Source organism: Linepithema humile, chromosome 4, assembly GCF_040581485.1.
Source record: "Linepithema humile isolate Giens D197 chromosome 4, Lhum_UNIL_v1.0, whole genome shotgun sequence".
NCBI lineage: Eukaryota > Metazoa > Arthropoda > Insecta > Hymenoptera > Formicidae > Linepithema > Linepithema humile.
In genome coordinates, this window is record NC_090131.1 from 11061964 (window position 1) to 11088753 (window position 26790).

Here is a 26790-nt window from a genome sequence, read left to right on the forward strand (position 1 = left end):
ACTAGCGGAATCCGCGCAGAAAACAATTCATCCGACGCGAGAGGAAAGTAGCAAATTCGCGAACCTTTTGTCAATAATTAAAAAAGACGAGAATAAATTAGGCTTGTTAATAAATAGAATAAGTAGAATCTACGGGGACACAGCGGACAAAAGACGCGGTTTGATAAATGGCTTAGGCACAGTAGCGAAGTCATTGTTCGGTACCATGGATGACGACGATGAAAAACGAATTAACGAACAATTAGCATTAATACGAAATAACGAAAAAACGATTACACATATTACGCAAAATCAACTGAAGGTACTAAATACCACGATAGCGCACATTGGTGACGTAGAGAAAACCATCGAACAAAATAATAAAAGATTATATAACTTTAAGTGGGTATATAACTAGAAGTGGGTATCGATCTTTGATTATTTTCGTATTGAGCATTCGGTAATCTACGCAAAGCCTATGCGACTCGTCCTTCTTTTTTACTAGAACAATGGGGCTTGCGAAATCAGAAATAGAAGGTCGGACTATACCCTGCTTTTCCCACTCGTCAACTTGGGCGTTAACTATATCTCTTTCGGACTGCGATAACCGTCTCGCTTTTTGGTATATTGGTTCGTCGTCTTTTACAATAATCGTCATTTTTACATCGACTTCTTGTATTCTGTTTGGTCGGTAATTCTCAACCAGATTTGTTATAATATGTCTATGTTCGGCGCTTTGTACGTTCGATACGTCTGCCTCGCTCGCGTCCCGCAAATCAATCGCGAACACTTCCGGCCGCGTTTCGTCGTCAGCGGCCTGATCGCAAATCGGAGTAATGGAAATCAGGTCCCGCCTCAAATTAACCTCTACTGTATCTAAAAAATCCGCGCCGATAAGTAGTCCATACTGTAAAACGGTATCCGGGACAACCCGAATAAGTATCGAATAAGAAAAGTCGTCGATCATAATTTTCATTTGAAATTCGCCAAAAGCCGACGCACGATAGCCGCCCACCCCGCAAAATTCCATCTCCGATGCGCGCAGTTTCGGCGACCCCACCTTCGCGTGTTTGCTGGCTCGCATTATCGATATGTCGCTTCCCGTATCTATTAACGCGGTGATAACTCGATCGCCCATTATTACATCCTTCGTATATTTCTTACGTTCTATTTGTGACACCGCTGCTACGACAGTTTTCTTTGGCTCACCATTTTTTTTAGGGCATTTCAATGCGATGTGTCCATTTTTACCACATTCGAAACACTTAAGGCCGAGACTTTTCGTCGGGCAATTCGCGCTAACATGGTCTCGGGCACCGCAGTTGAAACAGCGTTCAGCGCCTGGTGTTCCTCTCCTGCCGTCACCGCTTCCCCCACCGCTCCACTCTCCAGACCCGACAATCCGCTCACGCCGCTCACCCGGTCCGACGCCTCGCCCGTCCCGCCGATCCAGGCCGGTCACATTGCGATTTCGTAACGTTATTCTGCTGAACGCTCTCAAAAGTGCATCAGCTGATGGAAACTCCTGCATGCGTGCCTGGTCGCGCAGCGTATCGTCCGGAATGCCGTCTATAATGTGCTCGAGTAATTCGTCCTTGTCCACTGGTACACGGTTGCCCATGATTGTCTTATCGTGAAGATATTCATGAAACGACTCTTCTTTTCTCCAGGCGCGGTCTTCAAATTTTTTCCGTATCGTTAGCTTACTTTCATAGCGCTCGAACATTGCTCTCAGCTTTTCCAGGATTGTCTCGAACGACATGCTTATGTGTTCCGGCCTCGAGTGGAACCATTCAAATGCTTTTTTCTTTAGCTTCATACCCATAAGGATTTTGGCACAATCGTCCTCCAATCGATAGGTCATCTTCACAAATCTTAATTGTCTTTCCCATGTGCTGAAATCACTCGAAACGCCATCAAAATCGCTCAACAGGTCCCCCATCATCGTGAGACTCACTCGTGGTTGCTCATGGAAAACTGCTACTCCTCTCGCGTCCGGGACAACCGCTGTCTCTGGGTTTCGCCTTTGTTCGCGAAGTATCGCGATCTCGCGTCGGGCTAGCTCAAGCTCGCGCTCTGCGAGTTCCTTTTCGCGCTTATAAAATTCGACCTCTCGCCGTCGCAATGCATTGTCTCTCCTTTCGATGTCGTTTTCTTCTTGTATCGGAGTAACATACAAGTAGTGCTACTACCAGCTTCGGCGGCTGGTATAACTGGTGGTTCCTTGAACTTCTCGGCTGCTGTTATCTGAGCCTGGTCAATATAAGCATCCTCGTCGTTTCCACCATGCTCCTGCTCCTCCGCCATCCACGCGCCAGCCGGATCGGCATCCATAAGACGCGTGATGAGTTCCGCCTTTGACCCCGCCATCGGTAATCCGCGCACTTTTAGCTTTTCTCTTAATTTCGCTACTGTAAGCACGTTAGGGTCAAACATGCTCTCGCGAAACGTATGTCGTCACCTTTCGTCGTCCTCGCTATCGTCGTCGTCGTCGTCGCAACCGTCGTTTGCCACACAACCGTCTCAAAATTCGCAACGTCACTCTCTCAAATACTCGCTCACACGATACACGTCTTCTAAATCCGTTTTATCCGATCCCGAATTTTTGACGAGCCCCCAAATGTAGTATAAAATAATATACATTCCGATCATCAAAAACACAGGCGGATATAGGATCGGAATTACAGAGTTCTCTCTATTATTCTCGCGTCGTGATGTATCGTTTTATCGCTCGAGGACGACTGACTGTCTTCGCAAAACCGTCAACATTCGAAGCCGAACAGCACGAGGCAAACGCGTGTACGAAAAACACAAATATTATCGCTGTAACGCTACCTTTGAATATTCGGAGCTGTCGAGCTGTGTCTTACAATTGTGTCGTTATATTCAACGTTATTTATTCCACAATATGCATATATGCATAACGCATCGTTTGTGCCGCTTGTGTAATTGATGTTTGTCGCGCATGTGTAATTGATAAGATGAATAAAATTAGAAATAAAGATTAGCATGTTATGAAGTATTCGGAAAAATGTTCTGATCAAAGAACAAAGTTCACTAAAGTTGTTGCCAAGGCATCTCCTCTATATTACACTTTTATAGTTATACTAGAACAATACAAGCGCGCGCTGCGCCCGTGCACTTATTATAATAATTTAATAATTATAAAATCTAAATATTTTAATAAAATTTTTAAAATTTTAAATAACCATCAAAATAATCTTTGCTCTTAAACTATCAAACTGTCAGAATAATCGAGATAACCAATCAGCGTCGCGGATAAGCGTCAACAATACTTTTGATACATTCGAGTATCGATTTTTCATGCCTTTTTTAAGAGTGGATTATATCGAAAGAGAAATAAATAAATAAAAATCTTACAATTAAAATGCAATTTATTGTTTTTCAATGGTAATGCAAAAAAATCTAATTAATTTCAAGTTTTTCTATTAATCAATACTAGAAACATTTGTTTGTTTATTATTTTATTTTTTTTATAATAATATATGTCGAAACAATTACAACTTTACCTTCAACAATAACATACTACATATATTGAATATAATACATATATTAACATATATTAAAATCAGATGAATTTATGGAACAAACGTATCACAAAGGTGATGTTCGTGAAAAAAGTGATTTATACAAAGTGACTTTTTGCACCATGCGCAAGTAATTATTGCAGGTGCGCCACAAATATGGCATGTTGGTTTTGACTGTTTATGGAAACAAAATTCCACTGGTGTTTCGAATTCTTCGGGCTTATTTATTACGTACCCGCTTTTATACCATGCGTATTTCAATAAATTTCTGAATCTTGGCGATGAAAATTGAGTCAATGACTGTAATTTTAAAATGATGTTTCTTGCATGCAGATTGACTTCCAAACCTAAAAGCATTACAGTATCAGAAAAGTGTCTAATAAAATTCTTCCACAAACGAAAACCATATACATCCAATGGTTGTATTTTTCCTGTTGTTCCAGCTGGTATAGTCAACAAAATAATATCTTCTGTAGATTCTGGTTTAGATTTTTAAATAATATTTGGACAATGACCAAAGTTTAGTCCATGAATCTAGTAGTAAAACAGATTTTGGACCTACATTTGGAAAAAGTACGTCTTGCAACCAAATTTTAAAATAATGCGCTGTATTGCGCTTAATTTTCCGGATTTCGAAGCCGTAACAAAAATATTAGGTGCCTTAAACATTGTTTCTTGCACTCTGGGACCAAATGTTCCACTAACTTATTTCAGTACAATAAAAAGAGGCGATAATAATCTACCATCGGCTGAAACAGTAGGTTGTATAGTATAGCTATGCGTAGTTGCCGATACGGATTGTACTGCAGATTCAATTTTTTTTGTTCCTTTATATGCCAATGTACGACCGGCATGAAGTTTTAATTGGAATCCGCTTTGATCACTGTTGTAAATATTTTCAACTCTATATTCTATTATTTGATATTTAACGTTTTCAATAAATGTGTTACATTTTTCTTCAAAATCGATGTTAAACAATATAGATGTTTTTCTTATAAATTTTGTTATTTTACGAGATACAATATTATGTATTATTTTAAATTTTCGTATCCATCGCGATAAAGCTGTAAATTCTGGTACATTTAAATTTTTCTGTGCCCGAATAGCCTATCGAGCTAAATCAGCGTCGTGAACAATAATTCTATTTTCAAGAGCTATATGAAAATTATTTAATGTATATTCCGAAATTTGTTTTAATTTTTCGAATCTACTGCCACCTTGATTCACTTGAATTTCCCATCGTCGTAATTGACGTAATGAATATACTTTCCGAAATCTTTGTTTTACTCCTTCTAATGTTCTTGGCCTTGTTGTACTGCTTTTCCAAAATTCGACTGCATTTTTTATATATTCATACGGAATACGTCCATCTGTAGTACATATAACTTTAGGATTTGCGTCCATAGCTCACCTTCTTCCTCTTTATCTCCTAGTTCGAATTGCTCTGCTGTTGAAATATCGTTATCGTTTTCATAATCTAAAGATTCTTCTACTTCCATTTTGTATCTCTCATCGCGCATTTCTTTCAGCATAGATTCTATTTTATGTGCCATTTCTCGTTCTTCAGATGTTATCGGACTTGTTGATAGATTAAGGGCCGAAAAAGTTACGTATACTAACATTATTACGTTAAATGGATTTAATTGAACCATTCTAAAAAATATAACAATTAAATATTTCTCCTTATTTGTGTACAAAAAAATAATACTTTATAGTGAATTTGCTGTTCTTTTTTTGATGCTGTTTTATATATTGTTTTTTCGTAATCACTAACAAGCGCACAACTTTAAAGCGTAATATGCACTGACGGGATATGACAACGCGCTGCGCTATAAATGCACTCAAAATGCGACTATAAAAGTGTAAAATAGAGGGGATGTTTTGGCAACAACTTTAGTGAACTTTGTTCTTTGATCAGAACATTTTTCCGAATGTTTCATAACATGCTAATCTTTATTTCTAATTTTATTTGTCTTATCAATTACACATGCACGACAAACATCGATTACACAAGCGGCACAAACGATGCGTTATGCATATATATGCATATATCGCAGCGCGACGCATATAGTGCGACATTGACAGCTCATTTTTGAAAGATGCGATTTCAAAATATAATAAAATCATATATGGTTGTATTCAGCGTAAAAAATGCTACAACTTTTGTCATAACAAAAATTTTGAATTTTGTAAAAATAATAAAAAGGGGTAAGGGTAAATTAAAAAATATAAAATTTTTTAAAAATCGAGCTACGCGGTTATAAAGCTCATAAAAGACCATGCAACTTTTATTCGAAACATTTTTTGATATCTCTTATAGTTTTGACGATATTCAGTCAAAACCAAAAAAACCGTTTTAGCTTGTAGGGGTTGTTTCAACCCTAAACGTGCGAGAAAGCACATAAAAAAAAATACGTGTCTTTTATTTTGAGCTACTTTACAACATATTTAAAGCTCGTCAAAATCGGAGGGGGACACTTGGGTCCCTTTCCTTGTAAGTATTGTTTTGCGTATCATTTCGATTGCCGTTTCTGATTGTCGTTTTGCGTTCCAAGTATCGTGTTTGAATATCGTTGTAAGTAACGTTTTCGGCTACCGTTTTGCATATCGTTCTCTGAGTATCTCTTTGAGTACTGCTTTGATTGCCGCTTCTAAGTATCGTTTGGCGTGCCGTTGCCAATTGCCGTTTTTGCAAATATCGTTTTCCAAATATCGTTTGAGTATCGTTTCGACTGTTGTCTCCGTGTACCGTTTCTGGAGTATCGTTTTTGGAAGTATCGTTCTTGGTTATCGTTTTCCAAATAATATCAGTTTGAGTATTGTTTTCTGTGACGCATTGTTTGGCGAATATTGTATTTTGATTTGCGTGCGGTACCGTTTCTCTTAAAGAGATTCTGAAGCTTGTTCTGCAATGTTAATTCATGATTCTTTAATAATAAATGTTATTAACTTTTATTGTTAAACGTGGTGTTTTTCTGACGACATCTCTTCTCCAGAATCTCCAATAGAAATCAACGAACTACGCCCCTCTGCCATATACTAAGCAAGGAGCGGCCAAACAAATTGAGTGATTTATTAAAGTTACTGTTACCGCGGTGCGATTATACGCATCTGGCGCCCATTCTCTGATACCGATTTTAAGTTACCGCTCTAGTTACCGTATTTCTCCTTCGGGCTACCGCTGTTACCGCTGTTATCGACCTGGTTACCGAATCGTGCATTTATTGCCGATACCGCGCAAGTTACCTAACTCCCGAATTACGTGGAGTACCGCGGGTTACCGATTTCCATTGGGCGTGCTCCCTCAGACGTGGTTCCGAGGCTAGTTCACGTTGCAAATCTTTTGATGTTGCAGGTAAATTAGCCAATATTTCTATTGATCGTCTTAAACCAGCATTTTTGTCTAAAAAAACAGATGCAAATTCTTTTCATTCCACTACTCTACTCTTTACTTGTGAGAAATCACTCAAGACTTATCCTGTATCTAAGAAGAAAGTGCAGTTCGCAACGTAAGCGGGGGGGGGGAGGGGGGTACTGTGGCAACCTTGTTACCAACCTTGTTATCGATTGTGAATTACAAATATTGATTTAGGTTACTATGACTATGTTATTGTTATTATTGATATTTATTTTCTATGACAACAACCTTTGTTATTCTTTTCATGAATCATCATTTATTTCTGTCATCTTAAACGGTTAACATCTTGTTATAAATAAACTGTTACAAAAAGTCTAATTCTAGTTACTTTTAATAAATAACTATAAAGTAACCACACAATTTTTTTAATAATAGTTCAATTTATTTAATAGAGATTATTTTTATATAATAATTTACATATAAAATGTGGATATTATTTTATATATAACTGTTGGGCTTTATTAGTTTTACAAAATATGTTATTCAAAATTTTAATTACATACTCTTATGGAAATATATTTCTGAAAATATAACGAAATTTTGCTGAAATATATTTGAAAATTATCTCAATTAACCCCATTTTATTATCATTTCATCAATATTTCAGTAAAAATTCAATAAAAAATCTTTTTTTTTGTTTATACTGAAATATTTTTTATGAAATTTAATTATGTATTCAGTTTCAGAAAAAAGTTATTCAGCACTGTTCATTGTAGTTCATTAAATGCATACAATGACAGAGAAAAAAAATACACTGTAGTAACTCACAATCAGTCAACACCGAGCATCTGTTACATTACATCTATGTTATAATTTTGTACTCAACAATGTAACACCATGTGTTATATTGCATTTGCATTGTTAGCTACGAAATTATAACATAGATGTAATGTAACTAATGCTTGGTATTGACTAAAAATGTATACATAAGTATATCTTTTTATGTATAGTATTTATTTATTATTTCTTCTTTATTACAAACTTAATAACGTGACTTTATATAATAAAAAAAAAATTACTTTTAAGATAAAATAAAAACTTTTTCTGTAATTATAAAATTACAATATTTCGCGTATTTATACATTATATTAGGTGCAAATAAACAATTTTATGAATTTATTTACAAATATAGTGAAAGAATCAGATTCTCGATATAGCAGTAATTTTCAACGATAGTTTAATAATTTTCCCTACTTCCAATATCTAACAAATTGTACAAAGCAAAATTTCGGTAAGCATCAGTAAATTAAAGAAATAAGTAATCTTCAAAGTAATTCATAAAAAATGTATTGTAAATCAATATTTTTTGTCAATTTTCCATGAAAATTAGCAGAATATCGTAAAATTTTTCAATAATTTTACAAATTAATTTAATAAATAGTTCAGCAATTTTTCATTAAAAAGTAACAGTTTTTAGTTTAATTCAGTAAATTTCATAATGTCTAATATTTAAAAACTCTTATTACTTTTCAGCAGTGTATTTTAACTTTCCTTATATTTCACAGTATTACATTAAATTTTTATACGGAAAATTATGATTTATTTTGAAATATATTCAGTAATTTTTCAAAAATTTTTATTTTACTTTTTATTGATTTCATAGTATTTTCAGCAAAATATTTCCATCAGGGTATACATTGTCCCATTTTATTTTAAACAGTAAAATATCTGGAAATTATGGGATTTTAGAAAAAAAATGTTTCGTACAAAAGTTTTATTACTTCGAGAGGAACATAAGATGGTACCATTGTTTTGTCCTTGGATAGTCGTTTGAAAATCACATAAAAATCACTTTTATTTTCTTAAATGGAAACCCCTATTTTTCATTGCATATTCTTGTAGCTTTTTAAATAGCTTTTTAAAATACTATGATAAAGTATTTTTTCATTAAGTACTTTTCGAGTTATAAGGCTTGAAGTTTACAGTACCGATGGCATTAGCATTATTACCCAAGATGTATCGCGTGGAGATTGTATGGTCGGATTTACACCTCTGTTGTGTGTGTGTGCGTGCGCGCGCGCGCGTGTGCATGCGTGTGTGTGTGTGTGCATGTGAATTGTGTGAAATCGTGTGTTTCAGTGATTTTTTCCGAAAAATTTTTTCGGTGTGTGTAAATTGGTTAATGTCGAGTGTTTGAATTTCTGAATGTGAATTGTTTGAGATGCATGCATGTGTGCGTGTGCGCGGGTTCTCCTGGAGAATTGGCAGGAAATTCCACAACATAAAATCAGTGAATGTATCAATATGAAAAATTGATTGCTTGAGGTAATTCACCGAAAAGGCGGCAATATACTTCTTATTAAATAGTGCGTGTGTGCAATGGTGCGCGCGCATATGCACCCAAAACAAATCATTCACATTCAGAAATTTAAACACTCAATATTAACTGAGTTACACACACCGAAAAAGTTTTTCGGAAAAATTTACTCAAACACACGATTTCACACAATTCACGCAGTCTAAATACACACACACACGCACGCACGCATGCACGCACGCAAACACATAAAAATGTGCAAATTCCGACTGAGCAACTTCCTCGTGGTGCGTATTGGGTAACGCAAATGTCGGCGGTACTTAACCAAAATCTTGCAAAGTGCAGGGTTCACTTTGGAGCCCGATAACTCAGCTCCTAGGCATACTAGAGCAATTTTTTTAGCGTTATTTTAAAGGAAAAATTCCTGACTTTAAAACTTATGTGGTGACATTTTTTGCCTCGTCTTTGCTTTGCCTGTGAAAGGCTGCAGGACTCTAACACTATCTGCTTTTGGTCTTCATAAAAAAGACAGTTTAATGAAAAACGGACGGAAAATATCGCTTTAGCCATTTTAAAGTCGAGGTTTCACCCTTTCAACGCACCAAGAAAAATTGTCTTGCAATTCCTGAAAGCTGAGATACAGCCTCTTATAAATCGATAAAATTTGCAGGTTTTACAGTGATCCTCTAATTGTTGTACGTAGTGTATTAATTAATTGATTAATTAGTTAATTTTGTATTTATTATACAAGGATAAAAATAAGGAAAGCATATAACATTTTTCTTCAGCGAAATATATAATATTATATATGTATTTTTCAAATATTATTTTATCATATTTAGTTCATATTTATTTGTCATCTTGTATATGCCTATTTCGTCTCGTAAACTTGGTCACAGAAATGCCTTAACACATAAACTTGCACGGGTATCAAGGCATATCGAGTCGACGTGTTTCGACTTTACATATTTTTACATCATGACTGGTTATGAACGTAGCGGCAATGCTGTTTCGGCTGTTTCAAAGCAACTGGAACAATTGACAAGTAAAGGTTAATATTTATAATATTTATATTTATATCAATATTTACTGATGGTTTAATATTTATAATATTTATATTTATATGAATATTTATTGTTGATGAAAAACGAACAATATATATACTAAATAATAAAGAAAAGTGTAATTATTTATCAAAATAATAGGAACTTTTATAAAGCAATTAACAGATTTGAAAGTATTAGCATGTGATTGTAGTGTAGTCAAAGAATTTGCTGAAAATTTAGAAACTTCTCATGTAAGTAAAAATATTCGTTTAAATACATAAATCACAGATAATATTATTAAATCAAAATATTACTTATTTTTTTCTTATTATTATGCTAATACTTTCAAATCAGTTAATTGCTTTATATAAGTTCCTCTTATTTTGATAAATAATTACACTTTTCTTCATCATTCAGTATATACAGGGTTTCCCATTTTAAAAACATCACGTGAATAACTTTTCAGAGAGACATTTTCAAGAAAAATGATTTAGACCAAAGTTGTTGGGTTTGGAAAGGGACATCTGATGATGACATTGGTTTAACCTAGGGTGTACATGCCAAGATCATATGGAGGTCAACTTTGTTTTTTAAAATAGAACACCCTATTTTTTATTCCAAAATCTAATAGCTGGTGTCAAGAGCTTTTCAAAACACTATAATGAAGTTATTTTTCATTAAGAACTTTTCGAGTTATGAGGCTTGAAAGTTACAGCATTTCGACATAAAATACAAAAATAAAATATCTTGTAAAACATTCAATTTTCGAGAATCTTACCTTAATACTTTTATGCACAAAATAATGAGACGAATCAATTGGTATAAAGAAAACACATAGTTGCTTTCAAGAAAAAATATGTAATTTGCAACATGCAACTGCATACTTTTTTTTAAAACCAATGTGTTTTTTTTATATCAATTCATTTGTCTCATTATTTTGTGCATAAAAGTATTAAGGTAACATTCTTAAAAACTGAATGTTTTACAAAATATTTTATATTTTATACCAAAATACTGTAATTTACAAGCCTCATAACTCGAAAAGTACTTAATGAAAAATAACTTCATTATAATGTTTTGAAAAGCTCTTGACACCAGCTATTAGATTTTGGAATAAAAAATAGGGTGTCTTATTTAAAAAAACAAAATTAACCTCCATATGATCTTGGCATGTACACCCTAGATTATACCAATGTCATCATTGGATGTCCCCCTCCAAACCCAACAACTTTGGTCTAAATCATTTTTCTTGAAAATGTCTCTCTGAAAAGTTATTCACGTGGGGTTTTTAAAATGGGACACCCTGTATATTAACTTGTTTTCCACCATTAATAAATATTGATATAAATATTAAATATTATAAATATTAACCTTTACTTATCAATTGCTCCAGTTGCTTTGAAATAGCCAAAACAGCATTGCCGTTATGTTCATAACCAGTCATGATGTAAAAATATGTAGAGTCGGAACACGCCGACTCGATATGTCTTGACACCCGTGCAACTTCATGTGTTAAGGCATTTGTGTGACCTGGTGTACATTATATTGCAGCCTTGCGACAGAATTTCAGTCGAGGAAGGAAGTGCGAGCGTCATTTGACGCAACCATCCGACACATATACATAGACCACACGTCAGTGTAATGAGTTACCAATATAAACAAATACGTAATACAGATATGATGACGATAATGTCTATATCTGTTTTAATTCCATCGAAATAATGGCGCTATCGCGTTGGAGTTCGGCTTTCACTCTAGCATCCCCTTCAGTTTAATTTATTATAGTATATAATATCCATTTTATAGAAATATTTATTTTTTTTTACTATTTACAATTTTAATGTTTCACAATATCAATATTTTACTATATTACTTCATTTATATTTTAAATTATTATAACTTATAATAAAATTTTTGTATTGATTATATGGTTAATTATATGGTTGGCAGCACTATGAGTATATGGTTATTATTGCTATCATTACAGTAGCAGTTCCTATAAAAATGAGTTTTCTGACTATAATATATATTTTACTATGTAATTATAGTCTTAAATATCACACATTTTTCTCTCTGTGTATGTGTACTTTATATATGAATTTATTATGTTATTATTTCTAAAAAATTTATATTTTTTTGTATAATCAATCTCTTATTTTAATTACAACAATCAAAGAAAAACCACAATAATCCAACAAAAAACTCGTTTTTTCACGAAAAAGTTTTGTGAACTGAATAAATTTAGTATCATTATTAAGAAATTCTGATATATTCAACAGGAAGGAATTAATCATGCTCATTTGGTAATTCCTAAAAAAATTTTGATTTATTCATTTTCCAATTAGACATACTGATTGAATCTACCAGATTTTCAATTTATACAACCAGATTTTTTTTAGTGTAAATTCTCGCTCTCTGCAAAATTTAATTTAGAGATATTTTCTAAAAATTTAATGTAGAGATATTTTCTATATAATTTCAATATTCTGAAGTTAAAACTAAACTTCACTATTGTCTGTCAATCTTTGTTAAATCAATTTATTGTTTTATTTCTAGTCATTTTTAGTTTTTTTTTTCAAAAATTGAGTATAAAAAAAATTTTATAATACTTATAGAAATGATTTTTATTCAGCTATAGCTTCGTACAGCTGAATGAAAATCATTTCTATAAGTATTATAAAATTCTTTTTTAATATAAATTTTTTGATTTAAATTTATTTTTATTTGATATAAAAATTTATTTTTATTATTTTTTGATATAAAAAAATATGGATGACGACCAATCGCACAAGAACAAAACGAAGAGAAGAGGATCGATTCGATTTTCACGATCGACGAGACACCGGTTTCGTGTTTTCTTTCGTGACAAAATGAAACATGACATGATAGAGCTCGGTCGCAGGAGCCAGCAACAACAGTTGCAGGTTACCACAATATTCTTGTCTACAGTGTGCTGTAGGAATCTTGATACTTTCACTGCTCGCCGTTTGATCTAAGACATATTGTCTCTCGTGAAAACCTTTTCACATCCCGAAAGACTATCAAAACGTTCTGACATTTTCGCGAATCGGGTAAAAAGAAAAATAATTGAGTAATTCGTGAATATCGGTTGTTTGAGTGCAATCGCGCATTTTCTTTCGATCGCGATCTGTTTGTTTCAATCGCTAACCGGACAATATCTTTGCCGTGCCATGGATACGGCGAGAAACCGTTGGAATTTGAATTTACGTTGCATTGAACGAAGACGAACCACGGATTCCAGCGGTTGGCATAAATTTCGCGACACATGTGTGTACGATGTGTGGGCAATTGAGATATTAAAAATGTGAAAGACAAAGACAGAGGAACAGTGAAAAGGAATATGCGTGGTGAAAATATGATGGGATATGCGGTGCCAATCGTCTCCTAAACCGCAAATGAAAGGGAAAAGACGAGTTACACGAGGAGCTCTGTCTCCCTGGGATTCAAACTGAAGGCAACAGAAAAAAATGAGGGAGAAAAATAATTAAGGTTTATTCGTTTCTTTCAGATTTCACGGAAGATAAATTTAATGTGATGTGCATTACGATTTTAGAAAATTACATGACTACGGAATTACTTAATAACGTTATGCAAAGAACTATTAAATTAACATAATGATTTCGAACCAAACATCTTCATATGCGAAAAACTTTTAATGTTAATAGCGTTAAACTTGTAATAAATACATTTAATTATTTCTTTTATTATAATATATTATAATGTACAATAAATAAATCTAATTAAATAACAAAATTAAATAACAAAAAATTAAAAGTCGTGTCTATTTATCGATTTGGTGATTATCGAGTGTAACATTATTTCACTTAAAAAGAAGTACATTGATTATCCAAAATATTATTGGAATTTGATATTTACCGCGTTTCTTACGCAAAAGAAAATAATATCTTTGAAGACATTGTCACGTCAATTTATCAGGCAATGTGCACGTCGTTATTGCCGGAAAATGTTCTGCAACTGATTCGAAAAGGTGCTCAATTGCTCACAATCAAATTTTTTTTTCAAATCACGATCTTTACACTGCTCCAATGCATTTTGTATTAAAATATTTAGCAGAAGAATTCGGCTAAAATTGCATTTTTAAAGCATTGACAATAAGCAAAACGATGTAATAATTATGCAAAATGCCTTATTTCCATTGTATTATTTTTTATTACCAGACTTCTTGACAATTTAATTTATAGATGTTTTTTAATTTATAAAAATATGTTAAAGTATACAATTAATTTTCTATTTTTTCTATTTTTCTATTTTTTTGTTGTATATTATATATATTTCTCCTTCAATCATGTGTAAAATTTTTGAAATTGTTTTCGAATTTATATTTTTGAAATTGTGTATTTAATCGAATGTTTCTTTATTATATGAAAAACATTAAGTACTATTTTGAAAGAGCAATCAAATTTTTTGTCAAAAGATTAGAAAAATTGATGAAAAATTTTTATCAAATATTATACAGAAAAAATAAATATGTTTGTTTTTTATTAAGAAAAAAGTGTAATCCACAATCTAAGCAATATTTCATATTTTAATTTAAAAGTTTCAAAAAAAAGCTTAATTTTTTCGTAATCAGTGAGATATATATTCTACTTATAACTTATTAATTTTTTACTATCACTTTTTATACTTTTTATTTTATGCCACTCAACAAATATCCCACACGCTATTTCTCGAAACTCCTAAACACAAATATCTAACCATTTATTTCAATTTATCTCTTTACTGACTTTATACAACTTAGAATAAATCCGGTGTGTTTGCGGCATTATATGCAATGTGAGGGTGAATGTGCGTGTGTCATTAAGGATATATCAGAGTGCAACACGTACGACTATTGCGGACTCGGCTTCGGACTATGGGTGGTTGTTATATACTTACAAAGTGAGAGTGTCATATATATAGAGAGAAGGGGAAACTCGACTCGGCACTCCAAAGTACACAGCCTCCGCGATTGCAAGTGGTGTACTCTTTTGATTCCTGCCACCGTTTGTCTGATATTCATTCCTTGCGGCCTCGTTGATGGAAATAGTCGGCCCTACAGAGAGGACACATATCACAATCACGAAAGGGCACTCACATCCGCAGAATTTTTTTCCCCTCGGGCTATCAGCATCATGAAACTTACATTGTTCACGTAAGTACAGTTCGCAATTCAACCAGTAAGATAATTGAGCGATTTAGTGTAAAAATTTATAACTTGTAAGAGATTTATCTTTAATTTTGTAATTTAAAATAGATCGAATTGTGGACTCACTTTATTTTTTATTTATTTTTTAACATTTTTTTCAACAGTTTTATTTCAAGGATAAAACGAAACATAATTATAATTACGGGTTTTTAGATTTTTCAATCAATTATATTTATATAGCAAACTTTCACAATTTTCACATGAGATATCTGTTTATGCAATATTAATAAATAAAAGGTAAATATAAAATAATAAATTTTTTGCAATTTTGGATATACAGAGTGTCTCAAAATGATGAGACCAACGCTCGTGAGCGAGTAGAGAAGAGTAAACTGAACAGCAGAGTTCTTTACCGTTTTGCAATATTTGCAATAATTATTGAAATAATAATTAAAAAGGATTGGTAAATGATGAGTGTGCGATTCGCGCGGCAAAATTGTAAGATGTATGCTCTAGGCGTGCCAGCGGTGAGTGTCGCATGGCAACGAAAAGCAAAGTTTCTTTTACGCATTACCCCTGTCCACACCGCGCGGCCAAACATTTTGTTACCATGCGACACTTAACGCTGACATCGTTGGCACGTATAGAACATACGTCCCACGGTTTAGCTGCGCGAAACGCGCGCTCATTTGCCAATCTTTTTTAATTATTACTTTAATAATTATTATGAATTGCAAAAGATGGTAAAGAATTTTTCTGTCCAGTTTACTTTCATCTTTGACAAGCATTGGTCTCACCATTCTGAGACAGCCTGTATATTAAAAAAATGTTTTTTTTTTGCTAAAACATTAACATATTGGTCGGTATTATTAAACGTTTTATACTCGGACAATAATATTGAAAACACAAAATTGATAAGAAATAAGAATGCGAAAAAAGTTAATGAGTAACGATTCAATCGTTCATTTGTGTATTGTTATACCGGTCAATTCTGACGACGCATAATTTGTAGATCAGTTTCGCTGACTAACCTAGGTAATTCCAAGGTCGATTCGCAATCGAAAGGTATATGTACCTACATGTTATTTCAGGCTTAATATCTGTCTTTCTGTTACCTGTAATCAAAATTGCTAACGCCTGCAAAAATTGTGGCTGTTCGAACTTTCGATCGCAAACATGAATTGATTTATATGGTGTTTAGTGACCAATATAGCTCAGATTGTCTGGTATAGTGTTTGTCGATCGTAGACTACAAAATACATGCTCCGACTTGGTAAGAAGTTATTCAATCATCGCGTTTTACAAATCGTCGCCTGTATTACTTTGCACTACGCTCACGTTCGACGTCTTTTCGATCAAATTCATATACAAATGTGGTTGCGAACTAAGTAAATTAATAACGGGACGCAGAGGTGCACATTATGCAAACGGTTGCAGTAGCTGTTCAAGTCCTTTCCTAGTTCTGACCAGGAAATTGATTAGAATTAGAGCGAGAGCGAAAGCGCATAACGGCGATTATTATTGAAACCGAAATTAATATATGCATGTCCCTCAATCGAGAAGCGAGATATTCGTATAAATATCACCAATTCCTCAATTATAGAATTACTGTTATTTTTTCCTTGACATTATTTTAACAAGTAACGTATTGTGAATTATAAATTAGCAGAGAAAGAAAAAGGCATTTATTATGTCTAAGTAAATCTTCTTAAGCATATTATAAAAATGCATTAAATGACGTATAAATTTATATTACAGAATTACAGTTGTAGAAATAATAAAAAAGATAAAACTCCGAGAGATATAAAGAAAAAATTGAGAAGATAAAAAAAAAGAGAGAATAGAATTGGTCAAATTAAAAGGTAAAAGAAAAAGAAATAACTTAGTGATTTAAAAATAATTTTTTTAATTGAAAAAATATATTGATTCAATCTATCTTAACTGACAAAAATTACTGTAAAACTGTGTGATTTTATTTTTAACTATATACGATAAATATAATAATTTTTTTGCTAATTAAAAAAAATATAAGTGAAAATAGGAATAAAATTAAAATACAAAAAGTAATAAAAAAAAAAGATGAAAGACATTAAGCAACCAAGACTTATGCATGATGGAAACATTATGGACCCACGCACAACGTTAACGACATCCAGTGCAGGCGGAATACGTGATTTTAATTACTACTTTCTAGAAGACAAAGTTTTAACAAGTCCAAAAATCTTGCGTTACGATAAAATCACGAGGCACAAATCGAAATTTTCATATTTTGAATGACTATACTAACGCGAAAACATATTCTTTATTTGATGGTCAATGAAGGCAGCGAAGATAATGCTGATTAATTATTTTACACCGAATAACTATTCTCATTTACTGTAAAGCAGTTCACTGATAAAAAGATTAAGGAGAATTAAAATTCCACGTGTGAGCAATTTAAGTGCGACTTCTTTCGTGTTTTATTTTAACTTTTAATTGAAATTTTCAATTAATTATTACTTTGACCAAATTGCATATTTTCGATGTATGCTCTTCTTTTTAACGATAATTAAATTGTTACTATTTTTTACTATTAAATTATTACTTATTTTCGCAAAATTTTTATTCAAATACATTTCCGAGATAAAGTTTTAGGTTGATAATAACAATAGTAATTATAACGTTTTTTAAAAATAAATTATAAAAAGCTCTTATAGTTAAAAAAATTTAATGACATGAGAAATTACCCAAGTGCTAAAACTGAATGTTATATTTCTTCTATTTACATAATAGTCTTTAAGAATACAAAATCTAAAAAATTATAATATATCGTATAATAAATTAGATGTTTTAAGCGCAAAAATGGTCGATTTAAAGAAAACGTTAATATGTCACTCAAAAGACTCTAGACATGTAAATTGAGCGTGATTTGTAATTATTGCTGGAGTGGTATTACATGTATATTATAATGTGTTATAAATTATTCGTACTCGTTGACAGTGAAATCGCAAGTTAAGATGAAAAAGATTAAATGATTAACTGAAACATCTGTCATTTGTATTTATATTCTTAAAGACAATTGTGTAAATAGTGTAAAAAATATTTTTATATAACATTTAGTCTCAGTTCTTGAACCGTTTTTCGTGTCATTGCTTTATTTCTTAAATATTTTATTAAAGTAAACTAAAGTAAAATTTAACATTAAATAGCTAGTAAAAATTTAATATTATTTAACTAGTATTAGCGTCGTAAAAAAGTTAAAGAAACACAAGATATAATTTCAAGTGACTATAAAGTTACGATTTTAAGAGAAACGTGTCAATAAAATGTACTAATATTTTTACTACGATATAATCAAATTTAAATGTATCATAGCAATTTTATTAATAATCATATCTTATAATAATCATGAGTCAATAGTTGCATTTTCCTGTTTTTTTGCATAGGATTTTCCTCTTTTTAAGTAATACATTTTTTATAAATTATAAATTCTTTGTAAATTATTACATATTCTAATTGAAATACACATCTCAAGATATCAAATTAAAACGGATATATCAAATTATTCCATATAATATTAACAAAATCAGAATTAAATGTGATTATAATAAACAATTATCATAACTTGAACTCGTAATTTTTTTTCTGATGCACATTGAAGGCTAAAATTTATATCAGTTGCAATAAAATGTAATGTGACGTTAACCAAATATTTTTCCTTTTTACATATTTTATAAACACATATTTAAAAAAATAATATTTACAAATATTGTGATCAAAATCTATTAATAAAATTAAAAAAATAAAAATAAAACAAAGACAGACTATAGCTAACAATTATACTTAAAATACAACATACTTAAAATTGTTATTATTCATCTTTGGCTGGTTTTTTTATTATAATGTAATAATTTTATTATAATGAGCAAATAACATGCATATAAATGTATTACAAAAATGTCGAATAATCGAAAGTTATCAGACATAAATATATATTATTGATCATAGAGTATACACAAAAACTCTAATCCCGTTAAACGAGAAATATCTTTGTTAACGGTGAAAGATACGCGTCGTGTAATTGTGCGTGGCAAATAATAATAGCAGTAACAGTGTTCCATTTCGAAGAACTCAGGAATCAGATTTTTATCTATGATGTAAAAAATATATTAGAATCTTAATTAAGTGTTAGCTCTAATGTCTCTGTAATACGAAAATATTTATAGAAGAAAAGTTATCATCACACGGTACACTTCGATAAATGGTACGTTGTTTTAAATCGGTTTCGCGTACAAAGAGAAATCTCAGTATAATTTTTAATCATCGAAATGTCCTTTCAACAAAGAGCTTAATCATTATTCGTGTGCATGACTTTTTTGCAATGAGATAATCATGATCATAGCTAGAAATATAAAGAAATTTGTATTGAGAAACTGCTAAAAGCCAACCTTCGAAAGAAAGAAAAGCTCGAAATTATGAAAGTGAAAACACGTGCCCACGCGCGCGTAAGGATACTGTGAGATATCAGTCGCGAAATTTAAGCTTGTTTTTAGGAAAAAAAATGAAATAAAAGAATTAATACTTTGCGTTTCTATTCCTAAATAAATCGATTATAAAAATTAAAAAATTTAAATAACTCAATTATTTATGCTAATTCTTTTGTATTATTTTTTATATTATGTTTGTTTATTTTGTATTGTGTAATATGTACACACACACACACACACACACACACACACACGCGCGCGCGCGCGCGCACACATATTATAATATTTTAGCAGAGAGTTATATCATTCATAATGGTGTTTCAAATTGCATTATTTGATCTAATAATTTATTATTTGTTAAATTTACGTAAAAATTGACAAATAGTTTACAAATAAGTTTACAATATTCTTTTATTACAAACATATTATAAAACCACATTAAAACTTGCAAATATTTGTTGTTTAAATAAATAATCTTGTGCTAAAAAGTTCTGGCAGACTTATCGATTTGCAAACATCTTTAGTAGTTAGAAATCCATTAAGAAAGTTCAACAATTCTACAAATTTGATCATTACGTCCTAAAACGATAATATTTAATAAAAGTTGAAAACCCAAAAATAATCACATTGTTGTTTAAAATTATTTATATTATATCATATTATATTATTTATATAACGCAAGGGTAATAAAATTCCATTTACTTGCAAACTAACTATCATACTTTAACTATATATAAATTATTAACTTTTTTTTAAAGTAAATTTTGGATTCTTTTTTGATGGTATTTAAGTATGTTTACTTTATAAAAGAATATAAAATATGTTTGTAATTTTAATGTAAACATAATAGAAATAAATTTAAATATTTTGCAAAGAACTAAGATATTTTAAATATTTCCATTCTAAAAATAACATTGCGTGCATCACATATAGCTAATGTCAATCTGTGCGTGTAAGTGCAATTATTATGCGTTAATAAACGCAAAAATTAATAATTTAATCTTGGGCGCAAATAATCTTGGACCTCTTGTTGACTGATTATTACTGCTTGACTTTAATGATGCAGAAAATAACACTTGAATTTTAAATAAGAAAGCTTGATTCATAAAAATATAATTCTTATTCATTAATATTTCACAATATTAAAACATAGAAAATATTAGTAAAAAAATATTTAAATAAACACGAAAAATTAATCTATCCATTACAAACTATCCATTTAGGAATTTCAAGACCCAGGACGTTCTCATTTCGATTGTGTTTTTGCAATCGTCCAGCATCGAGTATTCTCGCGGCGATCTATCGATCAAGATCGCTGGACTCCTGTAGATCCCTCGAAATTTCTCTCCTTTTCTTTACCTGGGGCCCCCACAGTTCGGTTGATTTTCTTGACATTTGTAAGCCGCCTCACGTCCCGTTGTAACGACGCGGCCAATACCGAGTGCACGCGGCGTGCGCGAGTTACACGAGAGTCGAGCAGAGAAAGTGAGTCTCGTATACATGAATGTCACAGGTCAAAATCCACTTGGTGTATGCGGATCTACGAGCGAACGAGTAAACGCGACATACGAACGAGTGAGTACGCTACATCGAGTTGCGTCGAGTGTACGTAATAATTGCTACAGCTTGTACGTCATGAGAGTAGGATCTTTCGTCCTCGGATTCTTTTTTTGATCCTGGCGAAAGTTGGTAGCCGGACTCTGTTTTGCATGCGTCCTACACAAAACACTCGTACGCGTGATTCCTTAACACGCCCGATTTCATTTTAAAGAAATTTTATTCATTTTGTATATATTTTTTCGCAAATTAAGATTTTATACTCGAGCAACCGAAGGATATAAATTCTAAAAACATATATTAAAAATAATTTTGCAAAACTTTATAATTACAGATAAGAATAATAAATACATTTTTTATATTTTATTAAGTCAAAATTTATATAAAAATTTTTATATAATTAAAATATTAAGAATATTTTTCCTGTCAAAAGAGATTGTAAATAAACATTTCGTTAAAAATAATAAAAGTTAAGATTACATAAAATTGGATTATAGAAGAAATGATACTGGAATTTATTTAAATTATATAGTACCATTATATGAAATATTACTTTGACAAGATGTCACTTGTACAACTTTGTCACAAAGTAACAATTCTATAAAAAAAAAATCTATAATAACAATCATATAATCTTGCATTTTAGTTTCTATAAATTTTCAGAGCAATAGTTTGATTTGCATATTTTATTATTTCCTAAGTGCAACCTGCCAAACCACAGTAAATACCATAAACTCGTTTTGCGATAACGTTACGCTAGTGCTAAAATTACATACTTTTTTAACGTTCGTGAGCGACAGCACGAATTGCCGTGGTGTTTCATATAATGTTTCGGCTTGATATTTTTCTCCTCAACCAAGAAAGTCATTTTCTAAGGATGTGATCTGCATAAGAGCAATTGCGTACTATAAGCTGTAGCTGTCATGCATCTGACAAAACGGCATCATTTTTTCGTGACTCTTGTAACATTTATCGGTCTGTAATTTACAATTATACGTCATATCGTGTTATATATTTGAAACTTTTCCTATACTCTTCAATTTTTTCATGACATAAATATCCCAGTTATCTTCCCATTTAAAATTTTATTTCATTTAAAATTTAATGGAATAAATATGTTCCGCACACTATTTTTTTAAAATAAAAAAGAAGAACGACAATATAAATATAATATATATATTTTTTTTATTTAGTATACATTCTAACTTTAAAACATAATCCAATAATAATAAGAAATATGCAATTTGTAAATAACAATGAGTAACAAATGATTAAGAAAATTTTAATAAAAAAGGATTATATTATATATTATATTCGTACTTTTCTTGTTAACCGAATTTGTGCAAAGCATAAAAAATAAACAGAAAACAAAATAATTATATATTATTTTGTCAAAGATAAAGCAAAATTAAAAACAGGCGTTGATATAAATAAAAATTGTAATATATATAACATATTCTTTGCAGAATATTAGCCTTCTATATAATAGCTGTCTGCAGATCAGCTGAAGAGGAATATGATTACGAGGAAGAGGCGGCCGCACCGGTGACGTCGGTGCCGACGAAACCAGCAGGAGGTCGACTGGGAGGACTTTTGTCCTCGAGAGGACGTACTAATATTGCGAATATAGGGAAAAAAAAACCAACAGTAAGCCTATTATTTTTTATACATTAGTGCCACATGCAATATATGTAATATATGTAAAACGTATTATAAAAATGACAAAAAATTAGATCCCTCCACGAAAAGAGCTAATAGTTAATATTTACATCGGCAGAAATCGGAAAGTTCAGTGAACTGAATGTTGCATCGACAGGCATGTGCCCTGTAGTCTCAATAGCAGTAGTGTTGGGTAGCCAGATTCAGCTCAGTAGTCAGGTTCGTGTTGCAATGGGTGCATTCAGTACTACAAGCGCTCACTAAGCAACTAAGTAGCAGTCGAATGTGATTAGTTTTTACCTTTGAATCCACCATGGATTCAAAGGTAAAAACTAATCACATCGACTATTACTTAGCCACTAAGTGAGCGCTTGTAGCACTAGATGCACCCAATATGTTCATTGTGTGCAATGAATATATGAGTCGAAAGCAAGATGTGAATCAGTGACAAAAGAGGGTCATTACATTTAGGTGATCCAAAAGACACAGTGTAAAGAAAGTAGCTGACTATGCTAATGTGTCACGCAGTACAATCAAACGTGTTTTTAGGCAGTGTGAATTGCGGTCGACGTCAAACCGGCGAGAGAACTGTAGTTGAAAGAAGTGCTCACAGACAGGAACCAACGCCGAGTGTCGCGCATAGTGTCAACCGCTTTGCAAGTAGGCAACAATTACTCCAAATTATCAATGCTGGCCCACACCAACCGATTTCAAAACGTACACTGAGAAGATAACTACATATCATGGATATGAGCACTCCGCAAAAGACCCCTGCTCATACGTGTGCACAAAGCAGTACGGTTCCAATGGGCTAAGCGCCACAAACACTGGACTGTAAAGGACTGGAAACGTGTCCATTGGTTTGATGAGTCACGTTTCTGCTTATACACTAGTGATGGTAGACGTAGAATGCATCATAGATCGAATAAAGCTTTCCATAAAGACTGTGTGCAAAGTGTGGTACAGGCTGGAGGAGGGTCCGTGATGTTGTGGGGGTGTTTTATACAGGGTGTCTCAATAGCTATTAGCACCTTAATATCTTCGAATCTATAAGGTTTAGAGAAAAATGTATATAACCAAAATTGCACGGTACAAAGGGGGCTATCATATGACGATAATAATTTTTATACAGGTGGAGGCGCTTCGGAGATTTCAAGGTCAACTTCGTGTTTTTAAATGGAATGATATGTTTTTTTTACATAATATGATTTCTCTAATTATTCTGCATATAAAAGTATTAAGGTAAAGATATCGAAAAATCAATAGTTTACGAGATATTTTACACTTTATTCTGAAATGAAGTGACAACGTTTATAAAAAATGTTCGAAATGATAGCCATTATTATCAATGCAACACTGTATTCTTCTGATTATTGACTGTTTGCTCTTTTAATAGCATCGGGAGTTATTAACGTACAGGCTCTAATAATTCGTTGTTGCATGTCTTGAGATGTAGTTGGGTCATCTTTATAGACCATGTCCTTCAAGGTTCCCCATAAAAAAAAATCCAGTGGTGTCAAGTCTGGTGAACGAGCTGGCCATACTACAGGACCCCCACGTCCAATCCAGCGATTTGCAAATTTTTCATTGAGTTTGTCTCTCGCAACGTATTGATAGATATCTCGTATTGATAGATATCTCGTATTGATAAATCAGTTAATCGTGCAAGATGTATTCATTTGAAGAACAAATTGACATGATCGTCATTTACTGTGAATGTCAAAAAAATTCATTGCGAGCAAAAAATTTATATGCTGAACGATATCCTAATCGCACTCAGCCTGCGCGTCAAACATTTAAAAATGTGTACGATAAACTTAGACAAATCGGTAGCTTAGATACCCGTAAAAATAAACGTGAAAAGCGAATAACTCATGAAAGGAATGAAATCATGGTCCTCGCAATGGTGGCTCAAAATGAACTTAAAGCCTTTGGTTGAAGTGACTGTGCATTTAAACTAGCAGGGTTATATTTGATGTTTGGACGACCAAGTGTTATCTTTTATTCAGCATTTCAAGAAGGAATACATTCTGAATACCCCAATCTTCCAAGACGACAATTGCCGAGTGCACAAGGCTAAAACCGTCTGTGATTGGTACGACAAATATTCAGAGAGCTTCTCATACCTTGACTGGCCAGCAAAGTCCCCATAATTATGTCCTATTGAAAATCTGTGACTACTTGAAATAAAAAATAAAACGTCGATACAGACATCTGATCAATTTCGCACTTCAAGAGCAGCTGATGATCGAGTGGCTTCACATTGATGTCACCTACATCTGCACATTTATGGAGTCCATGCCGAAGAGAATTGCTACTGTGATTTGATCAAAAGGAGAAATAACGCGATATTAAATACGCTATTATGCTAATACAATATTAAATACGCTACTAGTAAGTGGGGTCTAATTTTTTGTCCGGTGACAAAAAATTTTGAAAGTGTCGTTTACTGCAGTCTACTTTGTAAATATTCTTGTTAATTTTACGGAAATTTATTAATACATTGATTTTAATAAACATTAATAAACATAACAACATTTAATAAACATAAACATTAATTTGTATTTTGCTTAAATATAATACTTTTAATACAAACTGATTAATTAATTATAATCATATTGAATTAAATTTTTATAATATCTTTATTTTTTAATAACTAAATATATGAAATAATTTCTCTTCTTATATTTATGTATTTTTTTCTTTTTTTAGGTTCAATCAACAACATCAAAGCCGATAGAACAAGCACCTGAAGAAGATGAAATAGAAGGCGAAGACATGCTTGAAGAAAATGAGGAGCACAAAGCTCCTACGACAACAACTGAACCGTCTACAAAGAAACTTCGAAATAATAGTGGCGTTAGACCCTTCAGGTAATCACTTTGTTAAACATTTTGTAAATATTTTACAACACAAGAGAAGAAATTTCAACACATATGCGCGATTTAATTTTAGATCTAACGAGGATCTTTTGGCTGCCTTAAAGAGGAGAAGAGCCCAGACCGGATCTAGTAGTCATCCACGAGAAACTAGTACGATACATTCTGCGGTAGAACACACTACAGCCAAGTCAAAGTAACGCAACATGGCAAATAGAATATGTATTTATATTTCACAACGAACGTACCAAACAATTGCATATGTTTCAGAGCTGTCACAAACAGTCGTAGCAAAGCCAGCACAAGTGGCGAGACAAAAACGTCAGGTCGTGCTAGATTCGGTGGAAGAGGAAGTAAAACTGTTCAAGAGGAAGTCGAGGAGACCCAGCGGGAGGAAATCCAAGTGAAACCCAAAGCCAGCTCCTATCGCAGGAGTGGTTAAATTAAATGGATTATCAATCTGTCTAAATTTATTGATTTCTTAGAATACGAATTCTACGACGATCTATCAAAACGCTTAAAACTGTTACTTTTCACACTGTAAAATGTAAAGATTCTATAAAACTCGAATTCTTACAATAAATGCCGCGAATCCCGAGCAAAAGCTCAATTTCTGCACGAACTTTAAATACAATTAATACTAAATAAAGATTGTAATAAAAGACCGTGCACGATTCTTATGGAGAAACCGTGTTTGGTCAAATTGTTTAAATTTTTGATATGTTATAGTTCGTGTGTCTTTTATCAAAAAACTTAATGAATAAAATCCTCATATGTAAAGTTTTTGAGTTATAGATATTTGAACATCTTTTTC

The 26790-nt window shown here is 32.2% G+C and overlaps 2 protein-coding genes and 1 long non-coding RNA gene across 4 annotated transcripts; 1 reads left to right on the forward strand and 2 right to left on the reverse strand.

Moving 5' to 3' along the window:
* Window positions 1–367: 367 nt before the first annotated feature.
* On the reverse strand, window positions 368–1921 carry LOC136999499 (uncharacterized). The gene has a single exon (XM_067353839.1). The coding sequence runs from the start codon at window positions 1919–1921 to the stop codon at window positions 368–370; it is 1554 nt and encodes a 517-aa protein (XP_067209940.1).
* A 1845-nt stretch (window positions 1922–3766) lies between these two features.
* On the reverse strand, window positions 3767–6186 carry LOC136999743 (uncharacterized). The gene is made up of 2 exons (XR_010890062.1): window positions 5236–6186; window positions 3767–5180 (listed from the first exon to the last, which is right to left on the reverse strand). It is a non-coding gene; the product is annotated as an uncharacterized lncRNA (long non-coding RNA).
* An 8428-nt stretch (window positions 6187–14614) lies between these two features.
* Window positions 14615–26586, forward strand: LOC105679306 (uncharacterized). Of its 2 annotated transcripts, none has more exons than XM_067352819.1 (5): window positions 14615–15421; window positions 22938–23085; window positions 25810–25970; window positions 26053–26172; window positions 26247–26586. In XM_067352819.1, exons 1-5 carry the CDS (start codon window positions 15057–15059, stop codon window positions 26416–26418), a joined length of 966 nt encoding a protein of 321 aa, XP_067208920.1. In that variant the 5' UTR covers window positions 14615–15056; the 3' UTR covers window positions 26419–26586. The 2 variants fall into 2 exon arrangements, with proteins under 2 accessions (XP_067208920.1, XP_067208919.1); XM_067352818.1 differs by having other exon boundaries at window positions 14631–15421; window positions 22905–23085.
* Window positions 26587–26790: the final 204 nt, after the last annotated feature.

Bases quoted from the DNA above. Each gene is read 5' to 3' on its own strand.
- LOC105679306 (XM_067352818.1), top strand. From the start codon at position 15,057: ATGCAATGTGAGGGTGAATGTGCGTGTGTCATTAAGGATATATCAGAG. The intron at 23,086-25,809 runs GTAAGCCTATTA...TTCTTTTTTTAG, and splicing joins TAGGGAAAAAAAAACCAACA to GTTCAATCAACAACATCAAA. The intron at 25,971-26,052 runs GTAATCACTTTG...ATTTAATTTTAG, and splicing joins AGTGGCGTTAGACCCTTCAG to ATCTAACGAGGATCTTTTGG.
- LOC136999499 (XM_067353839.1), bottom strand. From the start codon at position 1,921: ATGGGGGACCTGTTGAGCGATTTTGATGGCGTTTCGAGTGATTTCAGC.